The following is a 14,666-nucleotide window of genomic DNA, read 5'->3' on the forward strand; positions in this document are numbered from 1 at the left end:
TTAGGAAATATTGAATGTTTAATACCATTCTGATTCTTTGTTGCCATTTGCATGCTAAGACTGGCGTTTATGCTTTAATCTATCACCTCAAGTCATTAAATCAGGGATTTCGCCTAAAAAGAATAATGACTCTACCGGGGTTCTTCTCCTTTTCTAATGCTAGTTAATACCAGTTCTCTGCTAATTCCAAACTTTTGTGAAGTTTTACAAGATGTTTTGATTTTCAGTTTGTCAGTGCTCATATATATTATTTTTGTTTTTTACATCACTTCTCTGTTGTCCAGCTAGATAAACATATTTGTATAACTGACAGAAAGACATTCTACTGTCAAGTAATTGACTTGCTAATACATTTTTAGAATCAGGAGGACCCCCCCACTGGTTTATAATATGGATCCACTATTAGGAATATCGTGTCCTCCTTATGAGGGTGTTGCTAACACTGTCTACTTTTACCAAGGGAGATGACTTTTACCAAGGAAGATGACTTTAGATAAAACACTTAGGTGAAAGCCAGAGACTTCCTGTTTTGATTAATTCTGAATTTTGCACTCATCTCTTATGTTATAATCTGCTGGATTTTTAATCTAACACTACCTTATGATACAACTTCTTTCATCAAGTTTCTTTCTCTAGGGCAGTTCACTCTGGAGACTTTTGGTTGTTATTATGGTATTATCAATGGTCACAAAATTCTGTATGGCAAACTGGTTGGCCTGGTAGGATTTTTTTGCATCTTTTTTAGGATTGCTGATTTTTTATAATTTTTTATTATTTCTGTTACAGATCTTTGTCCCTTTAGTTTTAGTCTTTTCTGAGTATAGTTTTTGAGAGCTCAGAACTGTTATTGGAGCTTGAAACATAAGTTTTGATGGTCTAGACATCATTATTGCTCATTGGAAAGGTTATCTTTTCTTTCCAGAGGAGTAACATGCCAATGATGACGTTACCTACAACATCATTTTTACATTATTCAAGTCACTGACTGGCGCGTTTGGGCTTTGGAGTTTGGACACATTACGTTATAGTAGTTTATTTTTTTTTTTTTAGTTTACAGGCTAAGCTTCTTTTTCAGTGTTACTTTCTGCATTTTCATGGAATATACTACAAAAGAATATCCTGTATTGACCTTGTACTGTGTCACTTTCTACATCAGGCTAGCTCCTTATATAATGGACAGCGCTTTGGTATGTTTCTTTTGTGATTCACTGAAAAGCTAACGATAGGGCAAGAAGCAGAAAGTAACTTTTCTTCCACATTTCATACCATCGGTCTTGACTAGGGGTACTAGATGGAAATATTTTCTTCCTAATCTGACAGTTCCTGGATTTCGTACATGTCCAGACTAGATGGGCATCTAGTTTATCTGCTTTCATGGATAGAGGAGTGGCTGTGGTTTATTTATTTATTTATTCTTTAATGAATTTGCTAACCAAGGAAGTAAACTGATCCTTTTTAGACTTTTTCAGTCATGTTATGGAACACAACAGGAAGGTAATGCAATTCCCGACAATCAAGCAGCCTACTTGGGGAAGTAGGAAGAAGCAAGAAATCTTTTACATAATGAAAAGATGCAAAACTCCACACACAGATTGAAGAGAAGTCAGGATTTAACCCTAGATTCTGCAACTATGAGGCAAATGTCTTACCACTAAGCCACCATATTATCTGTCTCTCTGTGATAAACATTTCCAGATCAAGTGAAAGTGTTTTTGCTTCATTTTGCCTAAGCATGGACTTAGCTTGCTCTGTACGGATTATCTTGTAGGTTGGCATATAAAATTAAGGATAAGAACTGCCAAAAAAAATCCATCATATTAATTGTCAGTTTCATTCCCACAGTTTCCATTTTGCCTGCTTTTTGACTCAGAGCAAGTCATTTAACTGAAGTGTTCCAAGGTCACCCCTGAAAAGGGACGTACATGCAGTGGATTTACTTGGTTAATAAATAAATAAATTTTATTTATTACTTCCAGGATTGTTATTAATGTATTAATTTACTGTGGTTAGCTTCAAAAACTGGTGAAAACAGCCAACTATGCACTTGTGGTTGTAGTTTTCAATGTCACCACTTCTTTTCCAGTTGTTCATTTAGCTTGTTCTGGGCAATGGCACAACTGTTGATGTTTAGGGAGGACAGAGTACTGTGCCCAGTTTAAGGCATACACTGTATGGAATCTTACTCAACTAGTGTAGAATATCAAGACAAAGGTACAATGCGTTAAAGTACAGTTGTGTGAAGTACTCACCTTAAAATGTGAATGACTATGTTAGCCTTGTCTTCACAGCTACAGTCCCTCTCTTCATCCCCCCAAAGTATTTATTTTTATTTTCTGACTACTTCATGTTGCATTTTGGTGCTCTGTTGAAGGTGCACATTGGTTACATATAAAATTTGAGTCTCAGACCTGTCACAGTCTTGTTCATTTTGTAATCGATAACCATGACAGTACAGTATAACTTAGCAAATGGTGCAGATAACAAGTACACTGTTACTGCCTTGTTAGGCCTGTGGTCAATCACCAAGACAGTATGGTACATAAAAAAAAAATGATAAGCTAATAACCATGAATGCATTTAGTTCACTACTGTGTATTCATGTCATTTGTTTTTGTTCATGTATATACTGCTGTATGTGTGTTGTTGCCATTTGGCCCAGGCCGTGCCTGAAAGTGGTCCATGATTTAGAATCAATTCAGTGCCCAGTTACTAAAGAAAATAAGTAAATTTAGTCCCCTGCAGAGAAGAAAGCCGAATGATTTGCAGGTGGCATGACTTCACTGTGTTACAAATAGACTCTGTTGATCTTACTGGGTCTCCATAAATGAATTTCTGAGTGAATACACAACAAAAATACACTATCACAGACGTGTTCATCTTGTGGCCAATCATCACAACAACAAACTGCGATTTTGACCACTGCAGTAATGAAAGACTGTTGACATGAACATGGTAAAATTTGCTGTGTTGTAATGTTATAACAGGTACTATATATCTGTTATACATTTGTTGTATTCCCCCCAAAACAAGTTTTGTAAGTTGTTACACTGCTTTTGACTGCTGTCACCATGAGTGCATGGTATGTCTTTCTGACAAAGGCAGTTCTTGTCTTGGCACTAACATCTGAGGGGGGGGTGTCGGTGACGAACATCAACCTATGACCAAGTGCTACTAAACAGGACTAGTGATGATGCATTTTTGTTTCTGTCACATTATGAAATGTACAGTCTCCTTCTTAATAATCTTCCAAAAAACAAAAAAATGTAGACATCAGAGCTGATGAAGTTCATGGTTCATGTTGTGAGTGAAAGCAATTATGTGTTTTGAATAAACAGTTGGGTTCATTCTGTGGCATCCTACAGTTTGTTTGTTTTTTGGTTCTTTATTTTATGTAGACAGATGTTTTATTGTGGTTACTTCATAATATGCAGAAAAGAAGCCCTTCAGAGGGGTTAGGCTTTCTTGGCTAACAGATGCTGACACAGTTGTGTTCGGGGTTAAGCAACATATTGATTGGAAAAACGTTGCTGTAAGTGTTGCCATCCACAGATGGACAACATAACTTCAACCAGAGCATAATGAAAAAAAGAACAATTCAGTCATCTACTTTATTTACAGTGAGTATCTCACACTGGATTGTTTTTCTTGAACAGAGTGAGGCAAATGGTAAGATGTATCCCAGCACCCCCTGTCAGGGAAAAGATTAATGTTGTGACATCCATTCCAGAATAAAAGACATTACCCCCACCTCGCTTCTACTCTGATAAAACAAATATAGAATCAAGTGACTGCAGAGAAACAGCTGGGCTCAAATGGGACAACAGGCATCTCTTATGTAGACCCCATCCCAAACCTCCATAAAGGACAGATTAATTTATTGTTTTCATGTATGACAATAAACAGTCTTGTGTACTCCAAGTGAACAGTTGGAAAGAACTGCAAAAGTGTAAAATCATCTAAAGTACATAAACAGTTAATTTAAAAAACCCATCATATCACAAAATGCATCACTGTTAAATGTAACAGTCAAGCAGTTACAAAATATATTTTCTACCATAATTCAACTGTCAAAAATATACAGAATATTTAAAATAAAAAACAAACAAAAACATAAAAAAGAACTATGAAACCCAGACATATCAGACAATAAAGTAGACAGTTCCATCAACATAGGTAAACAGGTACCAGAGTGCAACTGATGATTACAGACTTTCCTTCATGTGGTACATTTTGAGGGTTTGCTTCTGGCATGATGTTGCAGTCCTATATACGGTGTCCAAAACATATGTGAGAGTTGCAGACATTTTCTTCAGAGACACAGAAGCTGCCCACTGTTAGAAAAATGTGCTCTTTACAACTATGCCTGCAAGCCATCTAACATATTTATATTTCGAGAACTTTCTGTGATAGAACTTGCCAAGACCCTCACCCTTATCCCACTGCATCTACAGCACTGTTTCACGATTTTTGCTTTTTAAATTATTTTTAAATTGTTTTTATAAAATGTAGAAAAAAATATAATTTAAATTTTATTATTTTATTAAAATTCTGAACACCTCTCAGGTTCCTGATCTCAGATATGGTTTTACCATAATGAGTTGCAGGTTATTTTGAAGAGGAGCTCAGCATTTGTACGCTTAATTAATTAATTATTTTTTTTTCTTTCATTAAAGTGGCATGTAGTACAGAAAACTGAGCAAATCAGAGATGCACTTGTGAACATGAAATAAAAGTGCATAAATGCGCTCTGCAGTATGCGCAGCCTCTTAAAAATTAGGGCCCCCGCCAAAAAAATACATTAATAGTCCTCCAAGAATCATTGTTCTGAATTCTTGGGCTACACACTGAAAAGGGTCCTCTTTTCATAATTCTGTGTCTCACTTTTTGATAACCAGTTTCTACTGTACACAAACTGGTGTGGCTCATGCTTTACACCGACTCCACAGATGAGACATCCCATGGGAAACAAGCTTCAATGACTACATTTCAATCTGTTTCTTTGTTCTCCTTCAACAGTCACTCCATCTGGCAAATGAAAATACAATAATAGAAAGCACATTGTTGATTTTTGTTGTAGTAAAACAAGTCAAAAGTTCAATTAAAAAATATCCTCAGGCAGACAGAAATGTATTGCTGTTGTCAGCTATGTGACATTGAAAGGCTGGTAAGATTCTAGACAGCTGCAAAGAACACCTCCTTCTATTCTTCATTGGTGAGATGCATATTCTGATTTTAGTTAAACGCGATTCCTTATTCTCTGCTGGAAAAATGACTATGCAAGCCACACGTACCTGATGTGCAAGACAGCTGCTGTCCTGAATTAAATGAGGACGTCACCATACAACTGGTTTCTGAAACCGTTAAAAATATTACCATCACTGTTGACAACGGGAAAATTAAACGAACAGAGAAGGAAAAGACAAAATAGAGATCAAGAATCATCCTCATAAGGCCTATACAGAAATGTGTTAAAAAATATATGTTCTGTGCCACTCCAGTGAGAACAGAGGCCGCATCCCTTCCATGGAGATTTAAAAGGCTTAAATCCCAGAACTAGTGTGCCACCATCTATGGGGTAAGAATACCTCTTGCTGTTATATGTAGGTTATTTTATATATACAGGGAAGACACCATAAATTAATAAATACTTTTAGGATCTTAATGAACAGATTTAGCACGATTAGCATGTAAGATAATCATATCTTATTCTTCGATACATCCATGTAGTTCACTTCTATTATTAGATATAACAAAGTAGACTGGAAGAAGGAGACTGGCCCAAAAAGCTTATATTGTATCTGTAAATGTTTATAGAAAAAGCCTGTCTTTAAACATACATCAGATTAAACTACAACTGGGTATGAACGTAAACGTATAACTGAATGAGAATTCCTTCAACTTCCATTTGCCTGTTATTAGACTCTGAGCATCTAATTTAACCAGACAGTGATTTCCAACTGAGTTTGAAAAAGGTCACCTAAATCAGTGCTCCCTGATACCAAATAAAATGTTGTTTAGATGCTAAGATGTGTATAACTACATCACTGAACCCATGTCAACACTTGCGGAGTATAGGATCTCTTCCCTGCATTCTTTATGTTTTTTTTAAAGGTGGAGCCTAACACCCCCCCCCCCGAGCTAAAATCAACCAATATAAAAGACCATCGCTGACTTTATATGAATAGATTATAAATCATGTACAGCAAATAACCATAGTGTTTCTGTAGAGTGGTGTTCACCTTCAAAATACACAGTCTAGGTACGTACACATCACTTTCCATATAAAAGATGAAACTGACGTACTGACCATTTAATCAAAATGTTAAGGTGTCTCATCAAAGATTCTCAGAGCAAATCTGTCTCTGTAATCTAACACAGCATAGAAAAAAGTCAGTAAAATATTGACTCATCAGAGCGTCACCACTTGAACAGGATATAATAGTTGCCAATTTTCAAGATCCCCTCAGGGAAAACTTTGAAACATAACCACGAATAAAAGTCATAGCCCAGGTCTGGCTTTCTGACAGTCCTGAACAAGTTATTAGCTTCTTCCAGATAATCTGTGTGTAAATCTGTTTAATAGGAATTTCTAAAATAATAGCAATGAGTCTTTTAAAACAAAAAATATGTTTTATAATGTCAGGGATGCAAATTAAACACTGCCTGCAGTCACTTGACACATTTTGTGAACTGCCAACTGCAACTAGATGCTCAGATGTCGGTAACATAAGCAGACAGAGAAGAGACATGTCCTATTTATGTCAATAGGGCCATTTTTTCGGGTAAAGTTTCAAGTATTTAAAATACGGTTTAATGTATTAAAGGCACTGTTTCAAGAATGACTGACAGGCTTTCAACACAGCAAAAATTCAGCTATAATCAACTTTATCAAAAAAACTCAGATCCACATCCATCACTTGGGTGTGTCCTGCACTCTCCTTCACAACATATTGCACTGCATCTGAGCACAGGGGACACAAAGATATGGTCACTAACGCAGTATTAATTTCATGATCCAGTCCTCTTTACATACACTTAGGATGAAATTTCAATTAGTTAATTGTTGCAAGTATAAAGAAATTACCTTTGTTATCTGAATCGCTCATTGCTGTGTCAAGGAAAAGCTCTCATAAATATCTTTACTCTTTTCCTGGTTTTGTCTACCTCATACTTGGCTAGTGGTTTATATATCATCTCCAGTAAAATTCAAAATTTGTAATCCACTCTGTCTTTAACAGGGCACAGGTGACTTTCTTGATAGGTTAGGGGATGCCAAAACATTTTGGAAAAGGAAAAAAATCAAGAAAAAGAAAAAAAGGTAGTGAAGGAAGTGCCTAAAGCCACAAAGCTGCACAGATATCAGATACTGATAAAGTAAAAGGTTGTTTGAAATCTTTTGTCAACAGTATGGTAAATTCTTTCCTCTTCCTAAAAACCAAGCTGTATGAGTGACGTGCTGAAGCTTTGCTTGGCTGTCAGCCAGGTTACGTTTGTCACCAAGTTGTTTTCCTATGAAGCTTACCCAAAGCTGAAAACATATCTCCAAAGGATGCTGCATAAATCATATACAGCTCTCCAAAAGGTGCTGCATAAAACATGCACATCTTTCCGCAGTGAAGCAGCATGTCCAAAGGAAAGGTTCCACATAAAAAAATACAAAATGTTCCGCTGAAGCAACTGCTATGCATTGCTTCTCGTAATGTCTCTAGGCTGGTTTTCAGTTCAGAGGACGTTTGATCTAGTGACTGCAAATGTCCCTCCCTTCAGTCACAAACCTTCTTTGACCATCTCACCCTTTATCCTGGCTCATGGTCAGTCCTTTATCATTCACTCTCTAGATGTCAAAAGGAGAGAGAGAGAGAGAAACAGAAAAGTAATTAAAACTACAAATTCTGCTCAGGCATAAATATTTTTCAAGAATAAAATCAGTTGACAACCTTTCTGTACAAACGTTTTAAAATGTTTACAGTATGGAAAACTGAAATTATATAAGCAGGTCAGGAATTACATTTATGGTACCCATGGCTCCTGCAATATCCAAATAAAGTTATGACAGAACTCCTGCTCACAGCTCCTTTTTAATGTCTTTATGCATATATCCTACTAACAAAGCCAATAATGACTCATTCAGTCCAGTGCAATTATCACAGGTATAATGAAGCAACTAAATTGGGAGCTGAAAAGATTTAAATGTTAGACCTGGAAAACTGACTTCAGGAAGTTTCTAGGCAATGAACTTTGCTCTAGACAAGATAAGTGTGACCCCTCTATTCAAGCATAGATACATGAATTATCCGCAGTGCTACCTGCTCTGTACTACACAGGTGCATAAAACTGGCCTCACAGAAAATCCTGACTTACACAAATATCCTGAAATGATTAGCTTTCAATCACTTGGGGTAATTTGGCAAGAAACACATGGCTGTGTCCATTTAATGCATCTTACATGTATGTCTCTTATTACTCATGATGTGCTGAAAATTGTAATCTGTATGATTGGGGAGGGTGGCCTAATGGTTAAGGTGCTTGCCTTACAAACACAAGGTACAGAGTTTGAATCTCGCAGGGGATAATTGGCTAGGCTTTAAATGGCTCGCAAGGGCAGCTAGCCTAATACTAATCTAATCTATGAACCTATTCACACTATGTATTGTGAAGGAACTGCAGCACAGCTAAATGGGTAATGATAACTGACCTGAATAATGTGATGATTAATCTGAGTAATGTGATGATTAATCTGAGTAATGTGAAGACAACCTGAGTAATGTGATGATTAATCTGAGTAATGTGAAGACGACCTGAGTAATGTGATGATTAATCTGACTAATGTGAAGACAACCTGAGTAATGTGATGATTAACTTGAGCAACATGATGATTAACCTGAGCAATGTGCAGAGTAACCTTAGCAATGTGAAGAGTAACCTTAGTATTGTGAAGATGACCTGCGTAATATGACCTGACCTGAGTAATGTGATGATTAACCTAAGTAATGTGAAGATTAACCCAAGTAATGTGATAATTAACCTGTATAACGTGATGATCAACCTGAGAAATGTGAAAATTAACCCAAGTAATGTGATAATTAACCCAATTAATATGATAATTAACCTGTAGAATGCGATGATCAACCTGAGTAATGTGAAGAACACCTGAGTAAAGTGACGATTAACCTTAGTAATGTGAAGATGACCTGCGTAATATGACCTGACCTGAGTAATGTGATGATTAACCTGAGTAATGTAAAGATTAACCCGAGTAATGTGATAATTAACCTGTATAACATGATTATCAATATGAGTAATGTGAAGAACACCTGAGTAAAGTGACGATTAACCTGAGTAATATGAAGATGACCTGAGTAATATGATGATTCATCTGAGTAATGTGAAGATGACCTGAGTGATGTATAAATTAACCTGTGTTAAGTGAACATGACCTGAATAATGTGATGATTAACCTGAATAATCTGAAGATGGGACTGCTGCAGTGAAAACAGATAATTCAAACTGGGCGGGTGTCAGATGAAAATATACTTTATGTTACTGAATTATGTAGTATGTAGTGAGGCATGACCAAATGTGGACAAAGAAGGTTTAGAATAAGCAACAGAGAGAAAGAGAGAGATAAAGTCAGGGAGAACAAAAAGGGATGGAGAAGTAATATACAGAGAGACAGACTGAAAATAATTTATATCTTACCATTAAGTTAAAGATGTTTTATGTCATAATCAAGTTTAACAATCAATATTATAAAAGTAAAGTCTTGTCTTATTTTGTCAAAATCAATTAAGCATTTGCATTCTGTTATGAATAAAAAGGAACTTTTTTTAAACCCAAGAGTTGTGGTTTGTGCACTACACAAAGTGGTGAATGCAACATAAATATGTGCTTTATGACCCAATTCATATATGATGTGCCTGAGATAAATTTATTTATTAATTTATTGTTTCCATTTGTTAACTGAGATCATCCAGCTGTGCGCCCCTTTTCATAGGAGCCCAGGGGAGAAAAGCTCCACAGTTTACAGTAAAATTTTAGTCAGTCAAGCATATACATAATGTAAACATGTAATGAGTATAAAAGGAAGTGGGTATAAAATAGACAGGTGTTGTAGAAGGGAAGTATATACACTAGAAACAACTATGACGGGATGTAATGATCTCTGGGAAACTGGTGGAAGCAGCCAGACAGAAGTTGTAGGACTTCTGTGAATATAAAAAGGGAAATAGGAAGAGAAGGCACAGGGAGAAGACATAAGATTAACAAGAGGGGAAAAGTGGTACACTTGGGAAAATCGGGAAGGAAGAGGAAGAATGGAAAACATAATTAAGGAAAGTAGAATGAAGGAAGGGTGAGGGGACAGCAATAAAAAATTAAGAAAAGTGCTTAGCGGGTATGAATTGACAGAGTTAAGAGAAGGGCATACAGAAATAGGTATGAATTTATAAAGAGAAGAGAAGGGCCTACAGAAGCAGGTATGACTTAAAAGATGTAAGAGAAGGGCCTATATAAGTAGGTACAAATTAACAGAGTTAAAAGAAGGGCCTACAGAAGCAGGTATGACTTAAAAGATGTAAGAGAAGGGCCTATATAAGTAGGTACAAATTAACAGAGTTAAAAGAAGGGCCTACAGAAGAAGGTAGAAATTAACAGGGGTAACAGAAGGGTCTATGTAACATGTATTCACAATTTAACATAGTGGCAATTGCATGTAGAGGCTAAATATATTTTTAGGCTAGTCTAAAAAATCTGAAGTTAGTTTCTGTTGTAAGTTCAGGATCACAATGCTTAAACAATCACACTCTCAGATAATGCACATAAAGAGAAAAAAAGGGTTGTAGTATTGTATTGAAAAACAAAGTACATACAGACAGAAATTAGATTATGAGTGGGAAAAAATATTAATAAACAATACAAAACTGGACAATGCAAGAATTTTTATACTTAAAATTGTGATACAGCTGTCAGTAACATTCAATCAGCTACATTTAAAAGCAGAATAATAAAAAGACCAGTAAAAGGCTGACATGACAAAGCCTGTGGGTAATATGCAGTAGATTAAACAGAGACTGATAATAGCCTGGCATACAGAGAGAACAGTAAGGCCACTCATTAATGATAGTGACTTAGCACATGCAGAGGTGTATGACCAATTATATATTTAAAACAGTAACAATGCTAAACAACTTTATGCCATGTCACTAATGTTTAATTTATATTCAGGTTTCCCCTAGGCTACTGCTGAAAAGAGGGTTCTACACCCAGTCGGGTTTCCCTGGTCAACCAGTGAAAATAAATAAATAAATAAATGTCAAATGGCTTATGTTGGAATACTTGGTGTGTACGTACTTTGCTTTGCAAGTGTTTTTACTTTGGCCACTGTATCCTTGTGAGTTCCAGGCTGGGCCTGAAAAAAAGTCCATGATAATCGGCGCTCCAAACTAACTACAAACAAATAAATAAATAAATGCTCATAGCTGTTACTACCCTGTTGTGGCCCCAACTCATTCTAGTTAGCCTCAGCCATTCAGTTGCTTTCTGCAGCCCCACCTTGCTTTGAAGTCACCAACCATCCTTGACAGATTCCCTTATAAAAACAAAGAAAATTAGCTCAAAACCTCAAATGATAAAAATACTGGTTAATCATGAGCATCGTTCAACCTTGAACAAAGTAATTAAAAAAAACTACATCAGAACAAATAACAAGGATGGGGTTACTCAACAAATGCATCTTTAAACAGGAGCATTCATGTATGTGGCTTATGCCATGTCCTATGCAGAGGAACCGTAATTTGCATGATGCAGCCAGAAGTCAGCGACTAACTCTTTATAAAACAAGTTGCCATACTGCAGTGAAATACCAGTGCAGTGCTACGTAATGCTGTGATACGTATAAGGTCAGAGGTGTACACTAGGTCAAAGGGGTGTTTTTAGCCAAGCCATGCATCCCAAACATATCTGATAGTTTAGGGACCATAAGATTATTATGTACGCTAGGGCTTGGGTGATCAAGCATTTACAGGCTACCTCTGTCCATTAGAGACATAGGTGCCAGATAAGGGGTAATTCCAATTTTTCATCCAGTGGTCCAAATTACTCTTGAACTATTTAGGGAAGAAGAACTCTACTTAACAAGGACAAGAAGCCCGTTCCAGAGAAAGGGGGATTCTTGGAGACACATACCAGTCCCTCCAACATGTCCTACTTATGTCGCAAGCAGGATGTCTAAGCTAAGTCCATATAGCACCTATTTAAATACAGTCATGGATTAGCTGTGCCAAGATACTGCAAAGTACTATAGTATATCAGCAATGGAGAAGACCGGGTACTACATCATGGTACGAGAATTTCCCATGATTTATGTAAGAGGAGACCTTTGGCAGTTCTGCACTGTTTTTAAATGCTGTCTGGCTGACAACCCTTCTTATGAGGTCCCTCAAACCTTATCTGGAATACTTACAGAGTTAAAACAATTAACTGGAGTGACACACACGTCTGTTTTACTGTTAAGAGGTGCTTCCGGTTGATTTTTCTTTCACTTTTCTGATGCAAATGCTTTTATTCAGTATAAAGAGAAAGACAAAAAGACAGGTACCAGATGAACAGCTCAGTCTTCACCTCAGAGCCAACAGTATGTATAAAAAGTCAAACTGCCACAGTAGAAGGAAAATTCTTTATTACAAGGACAAAGTGAGTGCTTTCACAACCTTCCAGGTCGCTTCATCAGACTTGATAAAACATCCCATTACTTCCTTGATATATATACTTTCAAAGTGACCAATCAGTTAAGACAAACAATTAAATATTTATATCAGACTCAATTAATTTAAAAATAGTAGAAAAAAACATAAATGGACATAAAACTGTTAAAAACAGTATGCAAGTTCAAATGTGAATGCCTACAGAACCATGTGGAAGGGAATTAGTGCTTTAAGGCTCTTGCCTTTAAAAATGGTTTCAAAGAAACAGTTTCATTAATGCCTGGGGGGTTGTCTGCATTTAGCTGCAGAATCCATTTCTGCTCAGCCTCTTGTGTTCTATTTCTAATGTCACCCCAACCGATATTTTCTTCCAGAACTTCTAAAACTAAAAATTTACAAACATGGTGCATCCCGTCAGCTTCTACGTGTTTAGCTAGGGCACCACTCTCCTTTTTGTTTACTATGTCCCTCATATGTTCCACAATGTGTTCTTTGGGCATTCTATTAGTCTTGCCCACATAAAAAACTTTACAATATTGGCAAAAACTAAGACTGTATTTCTAGTCCTGCAGTCTGAATAGAAATTAAATTCAATTGTAAACTTTTGCTGTGGATGTACAAAAGTGCTACATGAGAAAATGTACTTACAAGCTCTGCAGTTCCTGCACATATATGTCCCTATCCTATCTGATGCATTCAGGGACTTATGTGTTTGGGTTTTATAACATAGCTGCCTTTTAAGTGATTTTTTGTTTGTAAATGAGAAGTGAGGTCCAGAGTCTATGACGCCTTCAAGTTTAGTGACTAACAATATGTTCCAGTTCTTCCTAAATATATCACAAAATTGACTGACATCACTTGCATATGTAATGGGGAACCTGAGTTTCTCATCCCTGGAGTCAGTTTCAGGGTTATCTCTTGTAGTTTGTTCTGAGAAGTAAGGTCTGCCCTTCCCTTGATGTTCTTGATATACTCCTTCTATGGTGGTGTCTATTTCTGTCTGGTTATATCTTCTATCAAGTAGTTCTCCTCTTAACACTTCCATGGATCTCTCCAACTCATCATTTTTACTATGTAATCTTGAGGCTATCGGGAACTGCCCTTTCATAACGTTTTTGCTAACATGTCTTGGATGCATGCTATTTTTATATAATATGGAATTCTTTCTACTTGGTTTTCTATACAGGCTAGTAGCCATTCACCCCATTTCTGATTTTTTGACTAGAACATCAAGGAATTCTATCTGTTCATTTGAGTACTTACAGGTAAATTTTAAAAATGGTGTCGTGTGTAGGTATTCTAAGAATCTACCCAGCATCTCTACTGAGTTTTCCCATAGAAAAAAACATGTCATCCACAAAACGTGCATACCACAGAACATATTTGCTAAATTCATTCCCCGTAATAGAAATGTTTCTTCCCATTGGGCTAAAGTTAGATTGGCGTAGCTGTTTGCACAAGCTGTGCCCATAGCTATGCCAACCTTTTGTAGGTAAAAATCATCTTTAAAGTCAAAAACATTATTGTCCAAAATTATTTCAAGCAGACTGCATTAATAGATCCACTCTATCATTAGAGAAAACACATTTAGAACATACCAGCGAAAAAACAACAAATAAAGCACTAATAAAATAAGTAACAAAGGGCCACAGCTCCAAAGGCAAACCAAAACTTTAATCTGTGAGCGATTTCATTCACTCAAATCAAATTAACTTCTTCAGACAAATTCAAATAGTAAAACCCCTCCTTATATAACCAAGAAATCATATGACCAATAAAATGCATTACATCACAAGTTTAAAACCGATTGTTAAAAGGCATACACATATTTATAAAGATATTTACATATACTTTAAAAGAATTTTTAAGCACAAAGTGGATAATTACTAATATATAAACAAACAATCAAAAAGGTGCATCCATACAAACCTATAAGTACATAAAATATTATATTATCTTATAAGA

The 14,666-nt window shown here is 36.2% G+C and overlaps 1 protein-coding gene across 1 annotated transcript in view; it reads right to left on the reverse strand.

Annotated features, from left to right (window-relative positions):
* Positions 1 to 3,594: 3,594 nt before the first annotated feature.
* MLLT6 (MLLT6, PHD finger containing) overlaps positions 3,595 to 14,666 on the reverse strand; it is a 2,458,880-nt gene continuing 2,447,808 nt past the window's right edge. Inside the window, exon 19 of the mRNA XM_044055280.1 lies at positions 3,595 to 7,834. Coding sequence (XP_043911215.1) covers positions 7,790 to 7,834 — 45 coding nt within the window. The 3' untranslated portion in view covers positions 3,595 to 7,789. The remainder of the gene's footprint in view (positions 7,835 to 14,666) is intronic.

This window comes from Protopterus annectens, chromosome 13.part0 (genome assembly GCF_019279795.1).
Source record: "Protopterus annectens isolate FY-2018-M chromosome 13.part0, PAN1.0, whole genome shotgun sequence".
Classification (NCBI taxonomy): domain Eukaryota; kingdom Metazoa; phylum Chordata; order Ceratodontiformes; family Protopteridae; genus Protopterus; species Protopterus annectens.